The 21350-nt window shown below is 34.6% G+C and overlaps 1 protein-coding gene across 1 annotated transcript in view; it reads right to left on the bottom strand.

Moving 5' to 3' along the window:
* The window catches only part of BRINP3 (BMP/retinoic acid inducible neural specific 3), a 733775-nt gene extending 716344 nt beyond the window's left edge, over positions 1–17431 (bottom strand). The window contains exon 1 of the mRNA XM_007953312.2: positions 17196–17431. Within this exon, the coding sequence (XP_007951503.1) occupies positions 17196–17431 (236 nt within the window). The remainder of the gene's footprint in view (positions 1–17195) is intronic.
* Positions 17432–21350: the final 3919 nt, after the last annotated feature.

Raw genomic sequence — 21350 nt, 5'->3', positions numbered from 1 at the left:
CTCTTTTGTTTTTATTTTTCTTTCATATTTTTTTGTTTTGTTTCATTTGTTATCCCTTCTGGCAGGAGATACAACCATGTCCACATGACTCAACTCCATCTGTAGTTCCTGTAGCCTCATTAACTTGGATAGGACCACCACTTGCTTCTTCATCAAAAGAAGAAAAAGAGATGACAGCCAATACCAGCCCAGCTCACCCTCAGCTTCTCTACAAGAACAGCTAACAGAGGTCTGCAAACAAATTCTCATCATCTGTCACACCCACCAGGCAACACATAGTGAGTGCCTAAGTGCTGTCAACTAGTGAATAGAGTAGCACAACAGCCCCACTCACTTGGATATATCAAAACAAAATAAATCAAAAGAAATGACATAAAAAGTGGGGAAATCACATCAACATGCAATAACCCATTAAATATAAATTTAACAATACTGCAATGTCTCAGAGACAACTAACAGTCCCAATTCACACAAGAAAGCAAGATAAACTTGTAAAAACAAGGGACCAGAATACAGAGGCAGAAAACCTCCCTGATAAAGAACTGTCATTGGAACTACCTGATAAGAAATTTAAAATAATTATATTTAATTCTTTTCTTAGTTATCTAGTGCTGCTATAACAGAAAGACAGCAAATGGATGACTTTAATAAAGAAAAATTTATTCTCTTATAGTTTGTTGTTGTTGTCACGTGCCATCAAGTCAGACCCGACTCACAGCAACCCCTCCTTGGGTTTCCAAGGCAGTATCGTGGAAGTAGATTGCCCTATCTTCCTTCCAAGGAGTGGCTGGTGGGTTTGAACTACCAGCCTTATGGTTAGCAGTCAAGTGCCTTAGGCACTATGCTACCAGAGCTCCCTCTCTTATAGTTTAGGAGGCTGGAATTCCAAATTCAGAGTGTCAGCACTAGGGGAAGACTAGGCTAGAAGTCTGAGCTCAAAGTGCCAGCTCTAGAGGATGAGGGGGGGCTCTCAACATTGGGCTTCAGGTCTACCTTTGGGTACCCAGGAGCAAGCTGGAGGCTTCTCCTGACTCATACAGCTACAGAGGCTGATAAACTCAAGACTGCTAGGTACTATAGCAAGTTAGTGGTTGCTAAGGTTGACAAAGCCAAGTCTGGGAGATAAAATGGCAGATTGTTGGTTTACAGACTACAAAAACAACAATCCCAAGATCCTCAGAAAATATGGGAGGCCACTGGTTCAAGTCCAGAAAAAGAAGATGATGATGAGACAAATGCAGGATCCTTTCCATATATACTGGAAGCAGACCACAATCCCAAGGCAAATCCCCTTCAACTGATTAACTACTCACAGCAGATTTCAACATGGACATAATTAGACTACATCCAATTTCATCATGAGGAATAACAATCAGCTGCCAAGTCATTCAAAATAAGGGCACAGGCAAATTGACACACAACCTTAACTACAGCAGGTATCTTCAATGGCTTGAGAGACAGATCAAGGAAAACACTAACAAAATCAAGAGAAACACTGACAAAATTAAGGAAAACTGAGAAAAAACTCTAAAAGAATTGTGGAGAAAATACAGGAACAAAGTGACAAAATTAATGAAAAATCAGAAACCATACACAAACTTCAAAAATAAACCTAGAAGACTAATACAAATATTTCTGAAATAGATAACATATTGAAAGGTGAAGGAAGTGGAATTCAATCAATCAGTTTGAAGGCAAATCTCTCAATACTATTTTGTTTAGAGAACAATCAGAAAAAAAGAACCAGAAAAAAAAGAAGAAGATGAAGAAAGCCTAAGATTTACATGGGACACCCTCAAGAGGAAGAAAGTACTTGTGATCAGAATTCCAGAACAGGAACAAACAAATAAAACCACAAAGAATATTATCAAAGATCTATTGAAAGAGATCTCCGTAATATGATGAAAGCTGAGGAGATATGCACTTGAGAAGTTCAATGAACCTTAAACAGGATAAACCCAAAAGAAAATCACCAAGACATATCAAAATCAAACTTTTCAAAACCATACACAAAGAAAGAATCCTTAAAGCAGCACAGGAAAAATGAAACATTACCTAAAATCGGTACATAATGAAACAAAGCTTGTATTTCTTGGCAGAAACCAGGTAGGTGAGAAGGCAAAGGAATGACATATATAAAACTTGGAAAGAAAATAACTGTCAAACAATAATTTTATACCCATAAAAATTGTCACTCAAACATAATGGCAAAATTAAAACATTTGAGAATAACAGAAATTAACAGAACTTGTGAAAACCAGACCACCCTTATAAGAGATGCTAAAGAAAGTCCTTCAGACAAAGAACCAACAACAGCAGATGACAACCTATGACTAACACACATGAAAACATAACCTACAAACCAACCCAGGTATAGATATATCCAAAGTAAAATAAACTTACAAGACTGAAAACAGGGATCCAGAGATATCAATTTGTAAATGAGGTGAACTAGAAAGCAAAAAGAAGGAGTACATAGTGTAGTTACAGAACTTCCAATTGTAGAGAAAGTCAAGACAATTTAGAGATATAACCAACTGTCTAAAACTTAGGAAGAAAATAATAAATCACAAGGTGATGTCAAAGAAAATTAATAAACTTTCTCATGAAAATAAAGATAAAAAGCACAAATATTAAGCAAATACTAAAACAATAGGAACAAAGGAATTGAAAAAAAATTATAAACAAAATGAGATCAGCACAGGAAATAATATGGAACAAAGAAATCATCAATACTACTACTACTAATAATAATAACAAAATGACAGCAATAAATTCATACTTGTTGATAATTACACCAAATGAAAATGGATTAAATGCACCAATCAAGAGACAGAGAGTTGCAGTATGCATAAGAAAACATGACCTGACAATTTGCTGTCTATAAGAGACACACCTTAGACACAAAGACAAAAACAAACTAAAAATCAAAGTTTAGGGAAAATTACATCAAGCAAATGACAATCAGAAAAGAACAGGCATGACAATGTTAATTTCTGACAAAATAAACTTTAAGACAAAAACCACTGAAGGAGACAAAGAAGAACATAATAAAATGAATGAAAGGTCAATCAAATGAGAGAACATGACCATAATAAATACCTACACACCCAATGAATAAGATGCAAAATATATAAATGAAACTTTAGCAAAATTGAAAAGAGGAATGGACAACTTCACTATAATAGTAGAAGAATTTAGCATACCACTTTCAATGAAGGGTAAAACAACTGGAAAGAAATTCAACAAAAACACAGAAGAACTCAACAATACAATCAACCAGCTTGCCATTATATACACATACAGAGCACTTCACCCAAAAACAACGCAATATACATTCTTTTCCAATGCACATGGAACATTCACCACAACAGACCATATGTTATGCCACAAAACAATCCTCAATATATTTTAAAACATCAAAATACGGCAAAGCTTATTCTCAGATCACACTGCCATAAAATTAGAAATCAAAAATAGAAAAATCAAAGAAAAAAAAAAAAAAACATACAGGAACTAAATAACATCTTCCTTAAAAAGAAGTAGGCATTCGAAGAAACAAAAAATAAAATGAAAAAAAAAAAATAAAATAAAAAAACTTCCTTGAATCAACTGACAATGAAAGCACAACATACCAACATATTTGGGATACAACAAAAGGAGTGCTCAAAGGGCAATGTATAGCAATAAATACATACATCAAAAAAAAATGAAATAGCAAAAATCAACACCTTATCCCAACATTTTCAACAATTAGGAAAAGAGTAGCAAAATAAAAATGTCAGCAGTCAACAGAAGAAAAGAAATAATAAAGATTATAGCAGAAATAAATAAAAAGACAAACAACAGAAAGAACCAAGACTAGAAGTTGAATCTTTGAATAGATTAATAAAACTGACAAACCAGTGGCAAATTCAACAAAGGAAAAGAGGGAGAGAATACAAATAACATGAATAAGAAATGAAATGGGCAATGTCACAACAGAACCAACAGAACTATCAAGGATAATATTAGTATACTATGAAGAAACTCTGATAATGTAGTGCCTAAGGCACTTGACTGCTAACCAGAAGGCTGGCGGTTCAAACCCACCAGCCCCTCCTTGGAAGGAAGGTTGGGCAATCTACTTCTGTAGTGATACCTCCTTGGAAACCCAAGGAAGAGACATTATGAGTCAGGTCCAACTCTATGGCACATAACAACAATAGCAACAACAACAACATGAAGAACTGTAACAAATTTGAAAACCTAGAAAAAATGGACAGATTTCCAGAAATAAAAACTAATACAGATTGAGGTATAAAATTTGAATAGACACATAGTAAAAGGAAAAATGGAGAAGTTACAAAATAAATAAATTACCAACAGAAAAATCTCCTGGCCCAGATGGCTTCACTAAAGAATTCTGCCAAATGTTCAAGGAAGATCTGAACCAATTCTACTCAAATTATTCCAGAATTAGAACAGCGTGGAATACTATCAAACTCATTCTTTGAAGCAAGCATAACCCTAATACCAAAACTAGTCAAAGACACCACTAAAAAAGAGAATTACAGACCAATATCCTTCAGGAATACAGACATAAAAATCCTCCACAAAATCCTAGCCAATAGAATCCAACACTATAACAAAAAAATAGTACACCGTGACCAAGTGGGACCCGTGCCAAGTGTGCAAGGATGGTTCAATATTAGAAATATAGTCAACATAATCCATCATATAAATAAAACAAAGGAAAATAACCACATGATCAAATCAATTGATGCAAAGACATTTGATAAAATCTAACATACATTCCAGATAAAAACTCTCAGAAAAATAGAAATAGAAGGGAAATTCTTCAAATAAAAAGAGCATACACACAACAGCAACAGCCATCATTATTCTGACAGACAGAGAATGAAGGTATTCCTCCAGTAAATGGGAACTAGATACGTATGCTCTCCATCACCACTTCTATTCAACACTCTATTGAAAGTCCTACCCAGGGCAAGAAGGCAGGAAAGAGAAATAAAAGGCATCCAGATTGGTAAGGAAGAAGTAAAACTATCCCTATTTGCAGAAAATATGATCCTACACATAGAAAAACCAAGACACTCAGCATGAAAACTACCGGAACTAATTGAAAGATTCAGCAAAGTGGCAGGATGTGGTATCAATATACAAGAATCAGCTGGATTCTTCTACATCAACAGAGATTACTGAAATGTAAATCAGAAATTACAATAGCTACCAAAATGATAAAATACTTAGGAATAAATCTAACCAGGGATATTAATTATCTATACAAAGAAAACTACAAAACACTACTATAAGAAACTATATGACATCTACATGAATTGAAGAACATACCATAGTCCTGGATAGGAAGACTGAAGATTGTAAAAACATCAAATACCCAAAGCAAACTATACATTCAAAGCAATACCAATCCAGATACTATCAACAGGAATGGGAGGGAAGGGGAAGAAAAATTGCTAGTTGGGCAAGAGATATGTAATGATTTGGGTGAAGGAAAAGGCAATAAAACAAATGTAGGTGACCAGAACAACATAACTAAGGAAAAGGAAGACATGGAGAGGTGGGCAAGAGGTACAAAAACAAAAGTAAATACTATTACATACACAATACTGTATTATCAGTAATAACAAACATTAATCTATGGATGGACATGTAGGTTGACAGGTAAGATGTTCAGGTATGGGTAGGTGAGTGAGAATATACTCATGAGCATATATAGGTTTGGCAGAAGATACACCTATATGCATATTTGTATGTGCTATAAAAATGACCATATGTATGTAATAGAACAAACATGGGCAAATCTATGGTTACTACTTTACACAACCAAACACCTTGAAGGAGTGAGTCAATTGGCTCTGCAGGCTCAGGATCATGGTTGCGGGGGATATCAAGCTCAGTTGACACAACATAGTACATGAAAACATTGTTCTATATCCTACTAGTGAGTAGTGAGTGGGGTCTTCAAAGCTTGGAAGCAGCCATCTAAGGTGCAACTATTGGTCTCTCCTCATTCAGAGCAAAGATGTGTGACAGCATTTAGTCCAAGGGACTAGTGAACCATGGAAACTTCAGCCTAGATGCTGAGAAGAACTAGATGGTGCCTGGTTACCACTGCCAACCACTTGGAAAAGGATTAAAATTGGAGATTCTGGATAGTGTGGGAGAACTCAAAACCTTTAAAAAGTCAGGCTTACTGGTCTGATAGAGACTGGTGAAACCCCTGAGACAATGTTCTCTGGTCACTCTTCATCCTGGAATTGGACTCAATCTGATGGCTTAACTTTCAGCCAAACAATAGACAAATGTAAGAAGTGAAGAATTATGCAACACAGGTGCACTCTTTAGAACAATCAACCGTGGGAGATCAGAAGGCAGCATTTGCACAGAGAGGACACTCAGAAAGCAAGAATACATACGAGAAAAAAGGACACAGGGAGGGGTAACCACAGGGAGGAAATGGGATAAGAGCTGTTTATCGTAGGGACTGCAATCACAGTGTCATAAAAGAAAATGTGTATGAACTGTTGAATGGAAAATAAATTTATTCTGTAAATTTTTACCCAAATCACATACAGAAAATTTTAAATAATAGTTTAAAAAATAAAAACTTTTTTGAAAATTAGAAAAAAGACAATGAAAGAGTTTTACATACAGAAAATCCAGGATTACAAACATCAGACATAAGGGCAACTTACCATTTAATGTTACATAAAACTGACTTCACTTAGAAATGATTTGACCAACCACTACTCACAACAAATTCTTCATCATGATCACTTTCACTTGCTGGACTTGCAGCTTTTAAATCATTGAAAAGACTTCAAGCCTTTTCTTGCACTAAATTAAAGTGAGGATAAATAGATGTAGGACCCTGTTTCAACAAACATACATTTTTTTCTTTTTTTTTTTTGTAATTGTGATTTGGGTGAAAGTTTGCAGAGCAAATATATTTCCCATGGAACAGTTCAAACACATTTTGTTTCATGACATTGACTTAAAATTCTTAAATACATTAATTAAATACTTAAATACATTACTTAAATAATGAATTGGCTTTCTTCTCACTTCCTCCCTGTGGTTACCTTTTTGCTGTGCCCTTCTTTCCTATTCATTCCTGCTCTCTGAGCTATCTCCTTGTGCAAATACTGCTGTTCTGAACTCCTATGGTTGATTATTCTAAGGATTGTACCCTCTAATATAAATGTTCATTTTAAATGCCTGTCTGTTTGGTTTTTAAGATCAGGACCTGATGTAAGTGGACGTGGGCTCAGGGGCTGCTTTTTGCATGGGGGCAGCTCTATTTTAAGGCCAGGGCCCAACGTAGGCAGGTGCAGAGGGGTTAGGAACAACTAAGGGAGACAAACTTATCTGTCAGTTTGTCATCCCATGATGGCTTATATGTTGCTGTGAGGCTGGAGGCTATGCCATTGGTGTTGCAAAATGTGAGCAGAGTTACCCATGGTAGACAGGTTTCAGTGGAGCTTCTGGCATGAAACAGACTCTGAAGAAGGAAGAGGCCATCCACTTCTCAAAGAATCAGCCGGAGAAAACCTTATGAATAGCAGTGAAACACTGTCTGATATATTACTGGAAAACTTTATGACTAGCCATGAAACTTTGTCCAATATAGTGCTGGAAGATGAGCCCATCAGGTCAGAAAGCACTCAAAATTTGACTGGGGAATAGCTGACTCTTCAGGGTAGTGAGGATCTTAATGATATAGATAGAGTAAAGCTTTCAGGACTTCCATTGGTTGATGTGGCATGACTTAAAATGAGTAGAAACAGATGCAAATACCAAATAATAAATGGAACATGGAATGTGTGAAGTATGAATCTAGGAAAATTGGAAGTTGTCAAAAATGAAATGAAAAGCAAAAACATCAATATCCTAGGCATTAGTGGTTGAAATGGACAAGTTTTGGCCATTTTGAATCAGACAACCATATCATCTAGTATGCCAGGAATGACAAAAAGAAGAGGAATGGTGTGGCATTCATCATCACAAGCAGAGTTTCAATATCTGACCTAAAATACAATGCTGTCAATGATAGGATAATATCCATATGCCTACAAGGAAGACCAGTTAATACTACTATTATTCAAATCTATGCACCAACAACCAAATCTAAAGATGAGGAAATCAAAGATTTCTACCAACTTTTGCAGTCTGAAATTGACTGAATGTGCAATCAAGAATTGTTGATTATCACTGGTGACTGGAATGCAAAAGTTGGAAACAAAGAAGAGTTACTGGTAGTTGGAAAATATGGCCTTGGTGGAAGAAAAAATGCTGGAGATTGCATGATAGAATTTTGCAAGACAGATGACTTATTCATTGCACATACCTTTTTTCAACAACATAAGTGATGGCTATACACTGGGACTTCACCAGATGGAATGCACAGGAATCAGATTGACTACATCTGTGGCAAGAGGCAATGGAGAAGTTCAATATCTTTGGCCAAAACAAGGCCAGGAGCTGATTGTGGAACAGACCATCAACTGCTCATGTGCCCATTCAAGTTAAAGTTGAAAACATTTAAAACAAGTCCATGAGAGTCAAAATATGACCTTGAATTTAGGGAACATTTAAAGAATAGATTGATGCATTGAACACCAATGACCCCAAAAAAGAGGAACTATGGGATGACATCAAGAATATCATCTATGGAGAAAGCAAGAGGTTGTTAAAAAGACAAGAAAGTAAGAAAAAATACCAAAATGGATGTCAGAAGAGACTCTGAAAGTTGCCCTTGAACAGAGAGTAGCTAAAGTGAATGGAAGAAATGACAACATAAAAGAGCTGAACAGAAGATTTCAAAGAGCAGCTTGAGCAGACAAAGCCAATTGCCATAATGAAATGTGCAAAGACCTGGAGTTGGAAAAGGGAAGAACACACTCAGTATTTCTCAAGCTGAAAGAACTGAGGAAAAATATTTAAGCCTCGATTTACAACATAGGAAGATTTTATGGGCAAAATATTGAATGATGCAGGAAACATCAAACGAAGGTGGAAGAAATACACAGAGTCACTGTACCAAGAAGAGTTGGTCAATGTTCATCCATTTCAGAAGGTGACATGTGATTGAGAACCAATGGTATTGAAAGAAGTCGAAACTGCACTGAAGGAATTGGTGAAGGACAAGGTCCAGGAATTGACAGAATACCCAGTTAGATGTTTCAACAAACAGATATCCCACTGGAGGCACTCACTCAGCTATGCCAAGAGATTTGGAAAACAGCTATCTGACCAACTGACTGGAAGAGATCCATATTTGTACTCATTCCAAAGAAAGGTGATCCCACAGAATGTGGAAATTATCTAACAATATCATGAATATCATATGCAAGTAAAATTTTACTGAAGATAATTCAAATATGGTTGCAGCAGTATATTGACAGAGAGTTTCCAGAAATACAAGTTGGATTCAGAAGTGGGTACGGAATGAGGGATATCATTGCTGATGTCAGATGAATCTTAGCTGAAAGCAAAGAAACCAGAAAGATGTCTATTTATGTTTTACTGACTATGCAAAAGCATTTGATTGTGTGAATCATAAAAAAGTGTGGATAACATTGAGAAGAATGGGAATTCCAGAACACTTGATTGTACTCATGAGGAACCTGTACATAGACCACGAGGCTGTCGTTCAAAGAGAACAAGGGGATACTGTATGATTCAAAATCAAGAAGGGAATGTGTCAAGGTTGTATCTTTTCACCTACTTGTTCAATTTGTGCACTGAGCAGATAATCCGAGAAACTGGACTATATGAAGAAGAATGTGGCATCAGGATTAGATCAAGATTCATTAACAACCTGAGATATGCTGGCAACACAATTTTGCTTGCTGAAAGTGAGGATGACTTGAAGCACTTACCAATGAAGATCAACAACTACAGTCTGCACTATGGATTACACTTCAGTACAAAGAAAACAAAAAATTTCACAACTGGTCCAATGAACTGCTTCACAATAAATAGAGAAAAGATTGAAGTTGTCAAGGACTTCATATTACTTGGTTGTATAATCATTACCAATGGGAGTAGCAGTCAAGATATCAGATGACATATTGCTTTGGGCAAATCTGCTTCAAAAGACCTTTTTCAAGTGATGAAGAGCAAAGATCTCTCCTTGAAGACTAAGGTGTACCTAACCCAAGCCATGGTATTTTCAATTGTCTCTGATGCATGTGAGAGCTGGACAATGAATAAGAAAGACTGAAGAAGAGTTGATGCTTTTGACTTGTGGTGTTGGAGAAGAATGATAAAAGTACCATTGTCTGGTAAAAGGACTAACAAATCAGTCCAGGAAGAAGTGCAGTCCTTGGAAGCGAAAATGGCTAGATTTCTTCTGACCTACCCTGGTCATGATATCAGAATGAAACATTCCCTGGAGAAGGATATCATCCTTGTAAATCAGAGGGTCAATGAAGAAGGGGAAGACCATCAAAGAGATAGGCAAACAGAGGCTGCAACAGGGGGCTCAGGTATAGTAAGGATCATGAGGCTGGCACTGGAGCCGGCAGTGTTTCATTCTGCTGTGCATAGGGTCACTATGATTTGGAGATGACTCAATGGCACCTAACAACAGCAACAACATTGTTTGGTTGGAAGCCATGGGAGTGAGTTCAACTCCAGGCCTGAAAGTTGACTTTGGGCAATAATCTCAGGGGCTTCACCAGTCTCTATCATGCTAGTAAGCCTGTTTTTTTTTTTTAATGTTTTTGAGTTTTCTTCCATACTTTTCTCCAACTCTATCCAGGATCCTTTATTTTGATCCCTTTCAGTGGTATTTTGACAGTGGTAGCTGGGCACCATCCAATTCTTCTGGTTTTAGGGTCATGTAGGCTAAGGTTCACATGATCCACTAGTCTCATGGACTAATTGTTTCCGTGCATCTTTGATTTTCTTTGTCCTTCTTTGCTCTGAATATGGAGAGACCTATTGTTGTGTCTTAGATGGCTGCTTGCAAGCATTTAAGACTCCAGTCTCTACTTACTAAAGTAGAATGTAAAACAATGTTGCCTATGGTAACTCATGTGGCTGCAGTCTTCTACCAGACTCTGGTGGAACTGGATTTTCTAAGAAAGCTCTACTGGCCCTACATAGTTATTGTCTGTTGGCTAGTAGCCCAGAGAGTATCAACATGGATGAGCCTTCTCTGCTTTAAGTGACCCATGATTCTCCATTAGTCTAGACAGGATTTGTTCAAAGCGTGGTTTTAGGGAATGTTCAGGGAATGCTCTAACACAGAAAAAACTTTGTAAACCTCCACTTGCATCATATGTGCTGATGTGACATTGGCCATAGCATTGTCCAGGGTCTAGTCCAAAGTCAATATGGAATGGTATTACTTAATGTCCTGGATGTGGAGAGGGCTGATTCATTGGAAGCTTTACAGTGTACCATAATTCTCTTAAAGTTTCTGAAAACAGAGAATATATATCAGATATACAAAAAGAAAAAAAAAAAAAAAAAAAACTGCCATCTAGTCAATTCCAACTCAGTGACTGGATAGAGGAGAGTAGAATGGCCAATGTGGTTTCCTAGTCTGTAAAATCTTTACAGAACCAGATTGCCTCCCACAGAGTGGCTGGTGGGTTCAAACCACCAACCTTTTGGTTTGCTTCCCAGTGCTTTAATCATATGAGGTGGTTATGTTTTTGTATCAACTTGGCTGGGCCTGGTTGAGTGGCTGGGCAGCTGGCTGTAGTATTCCCCATGATGAGACTGGTAATCAACTCCATGGTGGAATCTACTGTGAGCAGCTGAGTAGTTGCCTTTGGGTATGTGGTCTGCTTCCTGTATATAAGGTGAAGGTTTGAGAAATGTCTCTAGCTTATAGCATTCTTGGACCCTGCATGTAGCTGTGTCTTTGCTCAGCAGCCTGCTATGCTCTGCCGACCTTGGGACTTACAATGGACCTAAGTAATGGCCTGCAGTGTGATTTGGCAACACTGGGACTGTGCCTTTTTACTTGTCAACCTTGGGGCTTCTCAGCCTCAGCAGCCAGCAGCAGTCCGAGTGAAGAAACTCCTCTAGCTCCAGTGGGCCAGGAGCAGGAGGCACAGCTGGACCCCAAGGTTGAGGGGCTTTCACTCAGCTCCTACAGCCTGGCATTTTGAACTTGGACTTAAAGCCTCCAAATTGTAAGAATAAACTCCAGTTTGTTAAGGCCATCCTATTTGTGGTATGTATACTTCTTGGTCAGAACAGCAGTAGGTAACCAGAACATCATAGCATCATCAGAGCTCCTTATATATTAGATGGAAGGATATATTTACTGAGTAAAACTGACTATTGCATAAGAACATGGAAATAAAAAATAATCAGTACACTAGATTTTTATCTTTCTTTTTTTAACTATAAGTGTATTTGATTCCAAAGATGTAGTCAATCACATATGTGCTTTTTTCTTTTTAATTGGGATTAAATGATTATTAAATTTAAATTGAGAAATAAGTTTTAATTATTTGCTACTGCTACTAGACTATGAAACTACTATTTAAAATCTCTGAATGCTAGTTTTTTCAAATTCGTATAACAGTATCATCAATGGAAGGATAGAATAAAAATCATATATAAAAACATATGGGTTGAAAAATAAGTATGTGGTGGAATATTCATCAGTAAGTAAATATGAGGTTTATTAGTAAAAGGTCACCAAGCAGATTTCACACACACACACACACACACACACACACACAAATATATATATATTTGGTTTGCAAACTTGTAAACTCTAAAGCAATAAACCAAAAATCTATTTTCATATTAATATAAATGTAAATATAATGTGAATAAATTACTTACAATTGAATATTTCTTTGGTATTTTAGACAGTATAAATTTTTTAATAGTAAGTGTTATGTTTGAGTATAGTTTAAAGGCAGAGTTAATTCACTTAATTTGAGGACTATTAGTCTTTCAAATAAAATTTGAGGACTACAGTCTTTCAAATAAAAGTGGGCAAAATGTTTGCTAACTTTTTATATTGTAAAACATAAATTCCACATTAAAATTGTATATAATTTATACATACAGTCTAAAGAATATTAGTATGACAACCACTCAGATTCAGAAATAGAGTATTAGAAGTTTCTCACATATGCCCCTCAAACCCATCCTTCTTCCTTCTACAGAGAGATAACCAATATCCTGATTTTTTTGATAGCCAAGTCCTTGCTTTTCTTTAGGTTTTACTCAAGATGCATACATGTCTAAGCAGTATAATTTAGTTTTGCTTCTTTGGTGAACTTCACATAAATAGAATTCTGCTTTATGTATTTGTGTATGTGCTTTGTTTATTTCACTTAACGTTATGTTTAGGAGAATATCCATGTTGTTAAAGATAGCTATGCTATTCATATTAATGTTAACTATTCATATTAATGTTAGCATAGAATAGATCTTTTTTTTTTAATTCTCAGTGATTTCTGGTTTACAAAATCCTCCCATTTTCCAATATTTTGATGGCCTTTTTCTATGTTTACTCCTAAAACATTGTATTTGTGTCTTTCCTTTTTAGATTTTTATTCCACGTAAAATTGATTTTTGCGTATGGGTGTGAAGAAGAAATCCAGTATGGATACTCATGATGTGGCACCAATTATTCAAATGAACACCCTTTCTCCCAAACTACTTCTTTAATACCCTGTCATGTACAAAGTTTCTATATATTTGTGTAGCATTATCTAGATTACTTAGTATATTCCAATTTTGTAAATATAATTAGTGTAGGGAACATGATCACACATACCAATAAGTGCTTTTCTCAATTGTTTCTACTCTCACACAAATTTTGGGAATGTTTTTAAAATTACTTTGAGGTAGCAAGTTTAGTTGTATTATTATAATATATCCATATATTACAAGGAAAAAATATAAAGAAATGATCATATTACCCATGATAAACTAGCTCATGTGGTTAACCAAGAATGGTAGAAATTATGAAAAAGAAGGGAAAAAAAAGTTTTATTTTGTGGCATATATCTGAAGATTTAATTTGTTCACATATGTGAAATATCTTTTAATGGGAATAAAAATCACCAACCTATTACCTTAGAATTTATAAACTGTTCAAGATAACTGTGTCAAAGTTTGACTTATGAAGAGAAAATGCTTTGTCCGGAGTTCCTGTAACTTATTAAAAGGATGAGGATTTCCACAGCTTGGAGGAAACCATCTATTTCCTGGTGGGCATACTGCCTTAAGAGTGTTTTCAGTATATAATAACTGCCAAGACAAGACGTGAACTTATTAAAAGCAAAGTGTTCTCTTGTCCTAGGCTTCACAGTGGACAGAATTTTTCAAGGGGTAACCTATTTTTTAAAATAGAACATACATTAAAAGCCTAATGCTTGATTTATATTTTCAATCTCTAGCTAAGAGGAAAAGGTGGCATAAGATCCAACCTTTAATATTTGGCTATGTATAAAGTAGTGTTACTGTTTTCATTCTAAATCCTCTAATTGATCAGAAAATGATCATCTTTACATCATAATATAAATTTGGAACCAAAATCTAAAATCTAAAATTAATTCACTTTAATTTTTGAAACAGAGAAATAAGCCTTATTACTTGACTGAAATGATTCTTTTAATAAGATAACATTTTTTAAGCCCTGCCTATGTCTCTAGCAATGTTCCTTTGTTATAATCTATATTTAGGTTGAAAAGGAAAATATGCTGCTGGTGAAGGAGATAAAATAAAGAATGACAACTGAAGGACTTTGACCTAATTATTTTAACAGGATTAATATGCTTTACATTTATAACTAATGCTTTCAGAAAACTACATCAATGCAATACACTACATGAAGGAACTTATGATAGTAACAATAAACTGGTAGAATTTGGCTGATCATATTTGGAAATCACACAGTCCTTTCAAATAACAAATCAAGTGTTTAAATATAGAAAATATTAATTTTCCTTTTAAATGTCCTGAATATTAACAAATTTTGTATTTTAGGGCAAACATCAATGAAAGGCAAATTCCCCGTTACTTATTAAAATAAGCATTAAAAGAATAACAAAACAAGAAACCAGGAAGCTATTATAATTTCTAAAATGGAGATTCTCCAATCTCTCAAAAATGTGGTTAAATTCATGTGGAAAAGTGGGTTCCAACATAATGAATATGTATATAGATAGGTAAGTAGATAGGAAGATAGAGAGAGAAATGGAATTCCTTGATATTTATTGAAATATTAGTTGAACAGATAATATAACTCACTTTACCATGACTAAAGTAAAACTAAGGATAATACCATATTTTTCACATTATAGCAACAAGACATTATCATATCTTCATGAGGCAATGCATAAAAGGTTTCATAAAAAATTACATCCTTCCCAGAAACAATAACAACAAAAGAACTTATGCCATAGTTAATAGACTTAATATCCATACAAGTTTATTGAAACCACAGAGGTTAAGACAGGAAGGATGAGGAGCATAGGGTAAGGAAGAAACAAAGTCCTAGGAAGCCTAAGCAGGATAGATAAGCCTTGCAAACAAACCTCAGAACCTGCTTTATTTCTTTCATTATCATTTACTGCTGTGATCAAAATAGTCCTTCTTACATTCAGCCTGGACCTCTAACAACATGTCCAACCCTGTTTACAACTCACATCTGATTGACCAAAAAGACAAAACACAATAATCACCTATAAGACAACACCTCAGACCTCCTGATAGAGATGCCAATAAATCATAGAGACATGTTCTGGCATCAGTTTATTTGAAAGACTGTTGGGGAAAAAAAAAAAAAAATTAAAAAAAAACCTTGAAAAATGCCAGAATATGAGACATTCTCATAATCTTAAAGTAGTTTCACGAAATTTGTGATGAACAGCTGACAAACCAACCAACACACAGAAAAAGATTGAACTACGATTAAAAACACAATAACTGTTTCTTACTGAATTTCAGAAAAAATCCTTAGTATTTGTTATTTAAAAAAAAATTGGAATAAATCTCTTTTGACGCTTGTAACAGTGTTCTGGCTGCCTGAGCTAAGGGATTTCTTATTAAAAATGCAGCAATGTTGATGTGCTGCTCCATTGAACTTGCTCCCTACGTTCAGTTTCTTCTGTAAATATACACTACTGATAACATTTTTATATTTCTCATGATACTGTAGAAAAGCCTACATACAGACCTGAAGCACAGTGCCCTCTGGTGTACATATAACATAAAATAAAATATTTATATTACCATAGCTACCAAATACAGACATACAAAATATATGAAAGAAACTTTGGGTTCTACATGAATTCTAAATCAATCAGTACAAATTGCAAACTTTTATCATTAAGGAGCAAGTCAAATTGATAACTTTACATAAAATATTCTTTATGGATATATCAACATAATCAAATCCATTCAGGCAGCCACTTGTAAGTTCCTCTATTTAATGGAGTCACTGGGCTTTGGGGGAGCAGACAGTCTTCATTTAATTTAATATATGACTCTTTCTGTGAAACTTATTCAGATTTCAAATACAGAAGAGAAATAAAATTTAAAGGTCATATATTTCAATCCCCTCCTCTTTTTTTTCTTTCTTTCTTTTTTTTTTTTTTTTTTTTTATTTTAATCTCTGCTCCCATGCCCTAGTTATGTGCTATATCTTTTTGGTCCACTGCTGCTTTCCAAGCATCTAATGCAAAATAACCTTTTGGGTAAAAAAATAATGAAGTGACTCAACTTCTCAGTGACTACGAAAAGAAATCATTTCCATTTAGGTGGATAATAATTTATCATGGTATATGTTAAAAAGGAAAAGCAATTAAAGCAAATTCATTTTATGATTTTGGTTATTTAAAATGAGAAACTCATTGCATCTCAGCTTTTTGGCTAAGATCAAATGTAAGTTAAGAAACTCAGCCTCAAGATTAATTGGCATTTACTCTAAGGCAGTGCAATAATTTAGAATTTTGGGGATGAAGCAAAAGTGATCACTATTATTAATTTTCTCCTATATTATGTTACATTTACAAGAAATCTTTTTAAATTACAACAAAACATTACTGTAGTACATGATAAATAGTAATCTTTCTGATAATTAGACTTTCCCATCTGAAACTTTCCCTTAAAGAAACTTCTTGTTTACACACAATCTTCAAGGATGACATCTCTGTAATTGCTTTCCCTTTGCTTCATACCTGTATATCTTGTACCGTGTGCTAAATCCCTGCCGGCTTCTGTCCACAAAATCTGTGTATTCCTGTGAGCGATGAAAGGGTCCCTTATCAGAGAGGAGCCAGTCGAAGGGACTTGTGGCATGCTGATCCGAGACAGCAGCAACTGCTAAAACCCAGCAATGAAGACTCAGTGCTATCCACTCCCATAGAGCCATCAGAGAGAACAATTCAGCACCAGCTCTGCTCCGCCATATCATGCTTCCACTGGGAATTTAGAGCCTTCATTCTCTTAGCTTTCCCTCAACACCTAGACAAAATACACAGGCAATTAGTTAGCCCCTAGAAGGTTCCCTCTTAGCAATGAAGGTGATGAAGTGGCTAATATTTTTTTCAAATCATTGTTTAATACCATCACTTCCAATTAAATAATATAAAAAGTGAACATTAAGCAGACCACAATAATCATATTTTCAGAGCTTCATGTCTTACTTTTTTTTGTATTTATTGAAAAATAGGTCAAAGATCATAACCAGACTTGCCCTAACATGTCATCCAGTGAATGGATGCTTAATATCTATGGAGCAAGACTTAGAAGTTTCTGCTAACATTCTTCATACCGCTTAAATGTTTTATTAAATTATATACTTTCAAAATGAATACAGAATATATTTAAGTATTTCATAAATTATATTATTACTTTTCGTGTCTCTCACTGTGGTTGAGTCAGATTCGACCCATAGCAACCTTCCTTGGGTTTCTCAGGCAGTATCTCTACTGTAGATTGCCCAATCTTCCTTTCTAGGAGTGGCTGGTTGTTTGAACTGCCAGCTTTCTGATTACCAGTCAAATGCCATAGGTACTATGCCACCAAAGCTTTCATTATTTATTTTATCTTTTTCAAAAAATACTTTTCAATGAGTTAAAGATATTTGGGTATTTATTTACAAGATATAGATAAGCTGGGAATAAAACTATGGGTCTAAAAATAAATAAATATACAACTATATGTGTTTATATACACATATAAGTACATATATGTATTTATATGTGTGTGTGTCTACTGATCACCCATCTCATATATAGATAAATAGAGGTGTATGTATACTTGTGTTTACACAGAGTGTATATATTCATGGTTACACAGATTTTCTTCTTCTTTTTTTTTTTTTCCCCCACTATTCCTTTAGAAACAAGCTACTTCCCTGATTATTTAACCAGTACAGTGATCAATATTAACTCCAGGGCCTTTAAGATATTTAAACATTCTTATTTAAGAAATATTTATAGCTACAAAATGCATACGCACACATAAACATAATACATAAAGATTATTCATATACTGTAAAACCAATACCTGATTTTTATAAGGATCTAGAAATAAAGTAACAACAAGTGACTTGGTATAAGTAACTTTATATAAAGTGGCTTAAGCAATGTCTATATAAAATCCTGTATGAATTCAATTCCACTTTATATCCTCACAATTTTTTAAATGACATTATTCATGCCCTATATATTTGTAGAGTATATAGATTATAACAAATGAAAACATTTTGATGTTAAGAGTTTATATGCAGCAAAATCTCTCTACAAAGAAATCTAAATACATAGTAAATAAAATATTTTAATTATAGTAGTTACCATTTTCTCTGGTGTTTGGATAAGGAAATGGGAAGTTTTAATTTGCTTTCTAGTTATATACAGTAATGCATCATTTCATCCTAAACTATTTATATATAAAAAATATACAATAATAATTCTACAACTATAAAGTATCTCAAAATAGTGATACAATATGACTGACCTACCTCATCAAATTCACAGTCTTACCCATTATACAATTAGAAGGACCCATACCCACATATTATTGGTTGTCTTACTTAGTGTGATTTTCCTACTGCAGTGATTAAAGAATAGTCTTTTCTATAATGAGGGCAATCTTCCAAATAAAGGATTTTTTTTAAATGATTTATTACAAAAAGAGATGATATAATAGAGGATTAGAGAAGGAGTTGGAAGATTTGGGGAATCCTATCAATTGCATGTATAAATGTAGGATTATCAAATGGTCCCACTTGTAACTTCCAATTCTGCTAGAGAAAATATTTTTCTTTGGTTTTCTTATGTGGGAACCATATCATTTATCATTAAAAAAATACAGTTTTTTTACTCTCATCAACCAAAATTATTAACTACTATAGTGTAGCATTATCTTCCTATGACTAATAAGAATTTCTCATCTTTTACATACATTTTTATTCTGCTTACAAACATATTCACACTAGAAATACCTTAATGCTGTTACAAAAAATAATATATTCTTGCTTCTACTAAGAATTACTTTTGTTTATTTTACAAATAAAAGTCCAATGATTTATTCAACTACATTACTTAAGTCCAAATTACATAATCTTAAAGGAATAATTTTTAATTGAGTGAAACTCATAATCACACTAGCTAAATACATAACAATCTTACTACCAAACTTACTTGTAAACAGGGATGGTGTTAAACATGTTTAAACAAAGAAAGAAAAATATTTCATCCTTCCTAATTAATAACTTGAAAAATAATTCCTTGAAAACAAAAGCATATTTGGTCTAAATTCATAAAATTAATGTCATTTATTTTTTAATTTTGAAAAATGTAAATCTCACAGAAAATTTGAGACTAACAAAATAAAGATTTATGTAACATTTTTTACATTCATGAGTTTTGTATTTTGTCACACATGCATTCTCTCTCTCTCTTTTTCTCTCTCTCTGTCTTCAGCCTATTACTTCATATTTTTTTTTTAATATGAAATACAAGATAACCACTGCCGTGGAGTTGTACCTGACTCATAGCGACCCCTCCTTGGGTTTTTGAGGCAGTATCACTACAGAAGTAGATTGCCCAACTTTCCTTCCAAGGAGTGGCTGGTGGATTTGAACTATCAGCCTTCTGGTTGGCAGTCAAATGCCTTAGGCACAATGCCACCAGAGCTCATGTCTAAGGAAAGTTGATTGATCTGCACAAGGACATGAACTCATTCTCCAAATTCCACATCTTCAGCAAATATAACACTAATCTACAAAATAGGTCTTTGACATTAATGATCAGAAGTACTGAGGTTTATAAACATAAAAAAATAGAATCTTCAATAAAGCACTGTGGGGTTTAAAGTTAACTTTACTCAAAAGAATTTTGTCTTTCTCCCTGGCTCTTGAGAGATAACATCCAAAACTTTCAAATTTCCCCAGTAATTAAAGTGTGTTTTATAACACCTTGAGAACACACTTGAAGATTTATGCTAATTAAATGACTAAAATGTTGGCTGTCCAAGCTGGAAAGAGGCATCTTTCTGATATAAACTGAATTCAGAGAGGAACATGATTCAATCAATCACATTTATGTAATTAAGGCCCCAATAAAGGCTCAGGATATGGAAGATCCAGGAGCTTCCTTGTTAGTGAGACATCAGTGCACATGAGAGTATAACATATCCCTTTTTGGGACATAGAAGCTGTGTTGGGAACCCTCCAAGATATGCCCTACCGGTCTTTCCTTTCTATCCTTTTTGCTATAATAAAATTTTAAGGACAGTGCTTTCCTAAGTTCTGACAATCATTCTAGAAAATTATTGGTCAAGTGAGAGTAGTGGAAGCCAGTAGTTCAGAAGTAAAGAGGATCTAGGGAGCTATGAGTTTATGTCTAGTATCCTGAAGAAGTAGTGGAAAGAGCTGAATTTTCAGTCAGAAGGTCAAAAAAAAAAAAAAAAGAAAGCCTTGAAAGCCACCAAATTTACACCTAGCATTTTAAAAAAGTAGTAGGAAAACCCTAAAATTGTAGTCCCCAGGCCAGAAGTGGGGGCACTGTGGAGACTTACTTCCGGGGTTGTGATTAGTGTCTGAGATCTTGGGAAGACATGACAATCTGAAGGACCATGTCCTGTAGATTGAGAGGTCTCATGGCTCCATACGGTTAGGGTCAGAGGAAGAAATGTTGCCTTTGCACTTGATATCAGAACAAAGGGACACAGAATTGATGAATTGATCTATTGTTTCTTACAGTTAGAGAAGTGGGACACTAAATAATTAGCCCCTATTCCCCAAACTTACTATATTTCTTTAAAAACCACACACTTACAAATAATTTAATAGAATACATATTATTCTGTTTTAAATATTATAATTT

This window comes from Orycteropus afer, unplaced genomic scaffold, assembly GCF_000298275.1.
Source record: "Orycteropus afer afer isolate SDZICR_OR568_19922 unplaced genomic scaffold, OryAfe1.0 scaffold00386, whole genome shotgun sequence".
Lineage (NCBI taxonomy): Eukaryota > Metazoa > Chordata > Mammalia > Tubulidentata > Orycteropodidae > Orycteropus > Orycteropus afer.
Note: the sequence above shows the minus strand (reverse complement) of the source record. Positions and strands in the feature narration are given on the sequence as shown.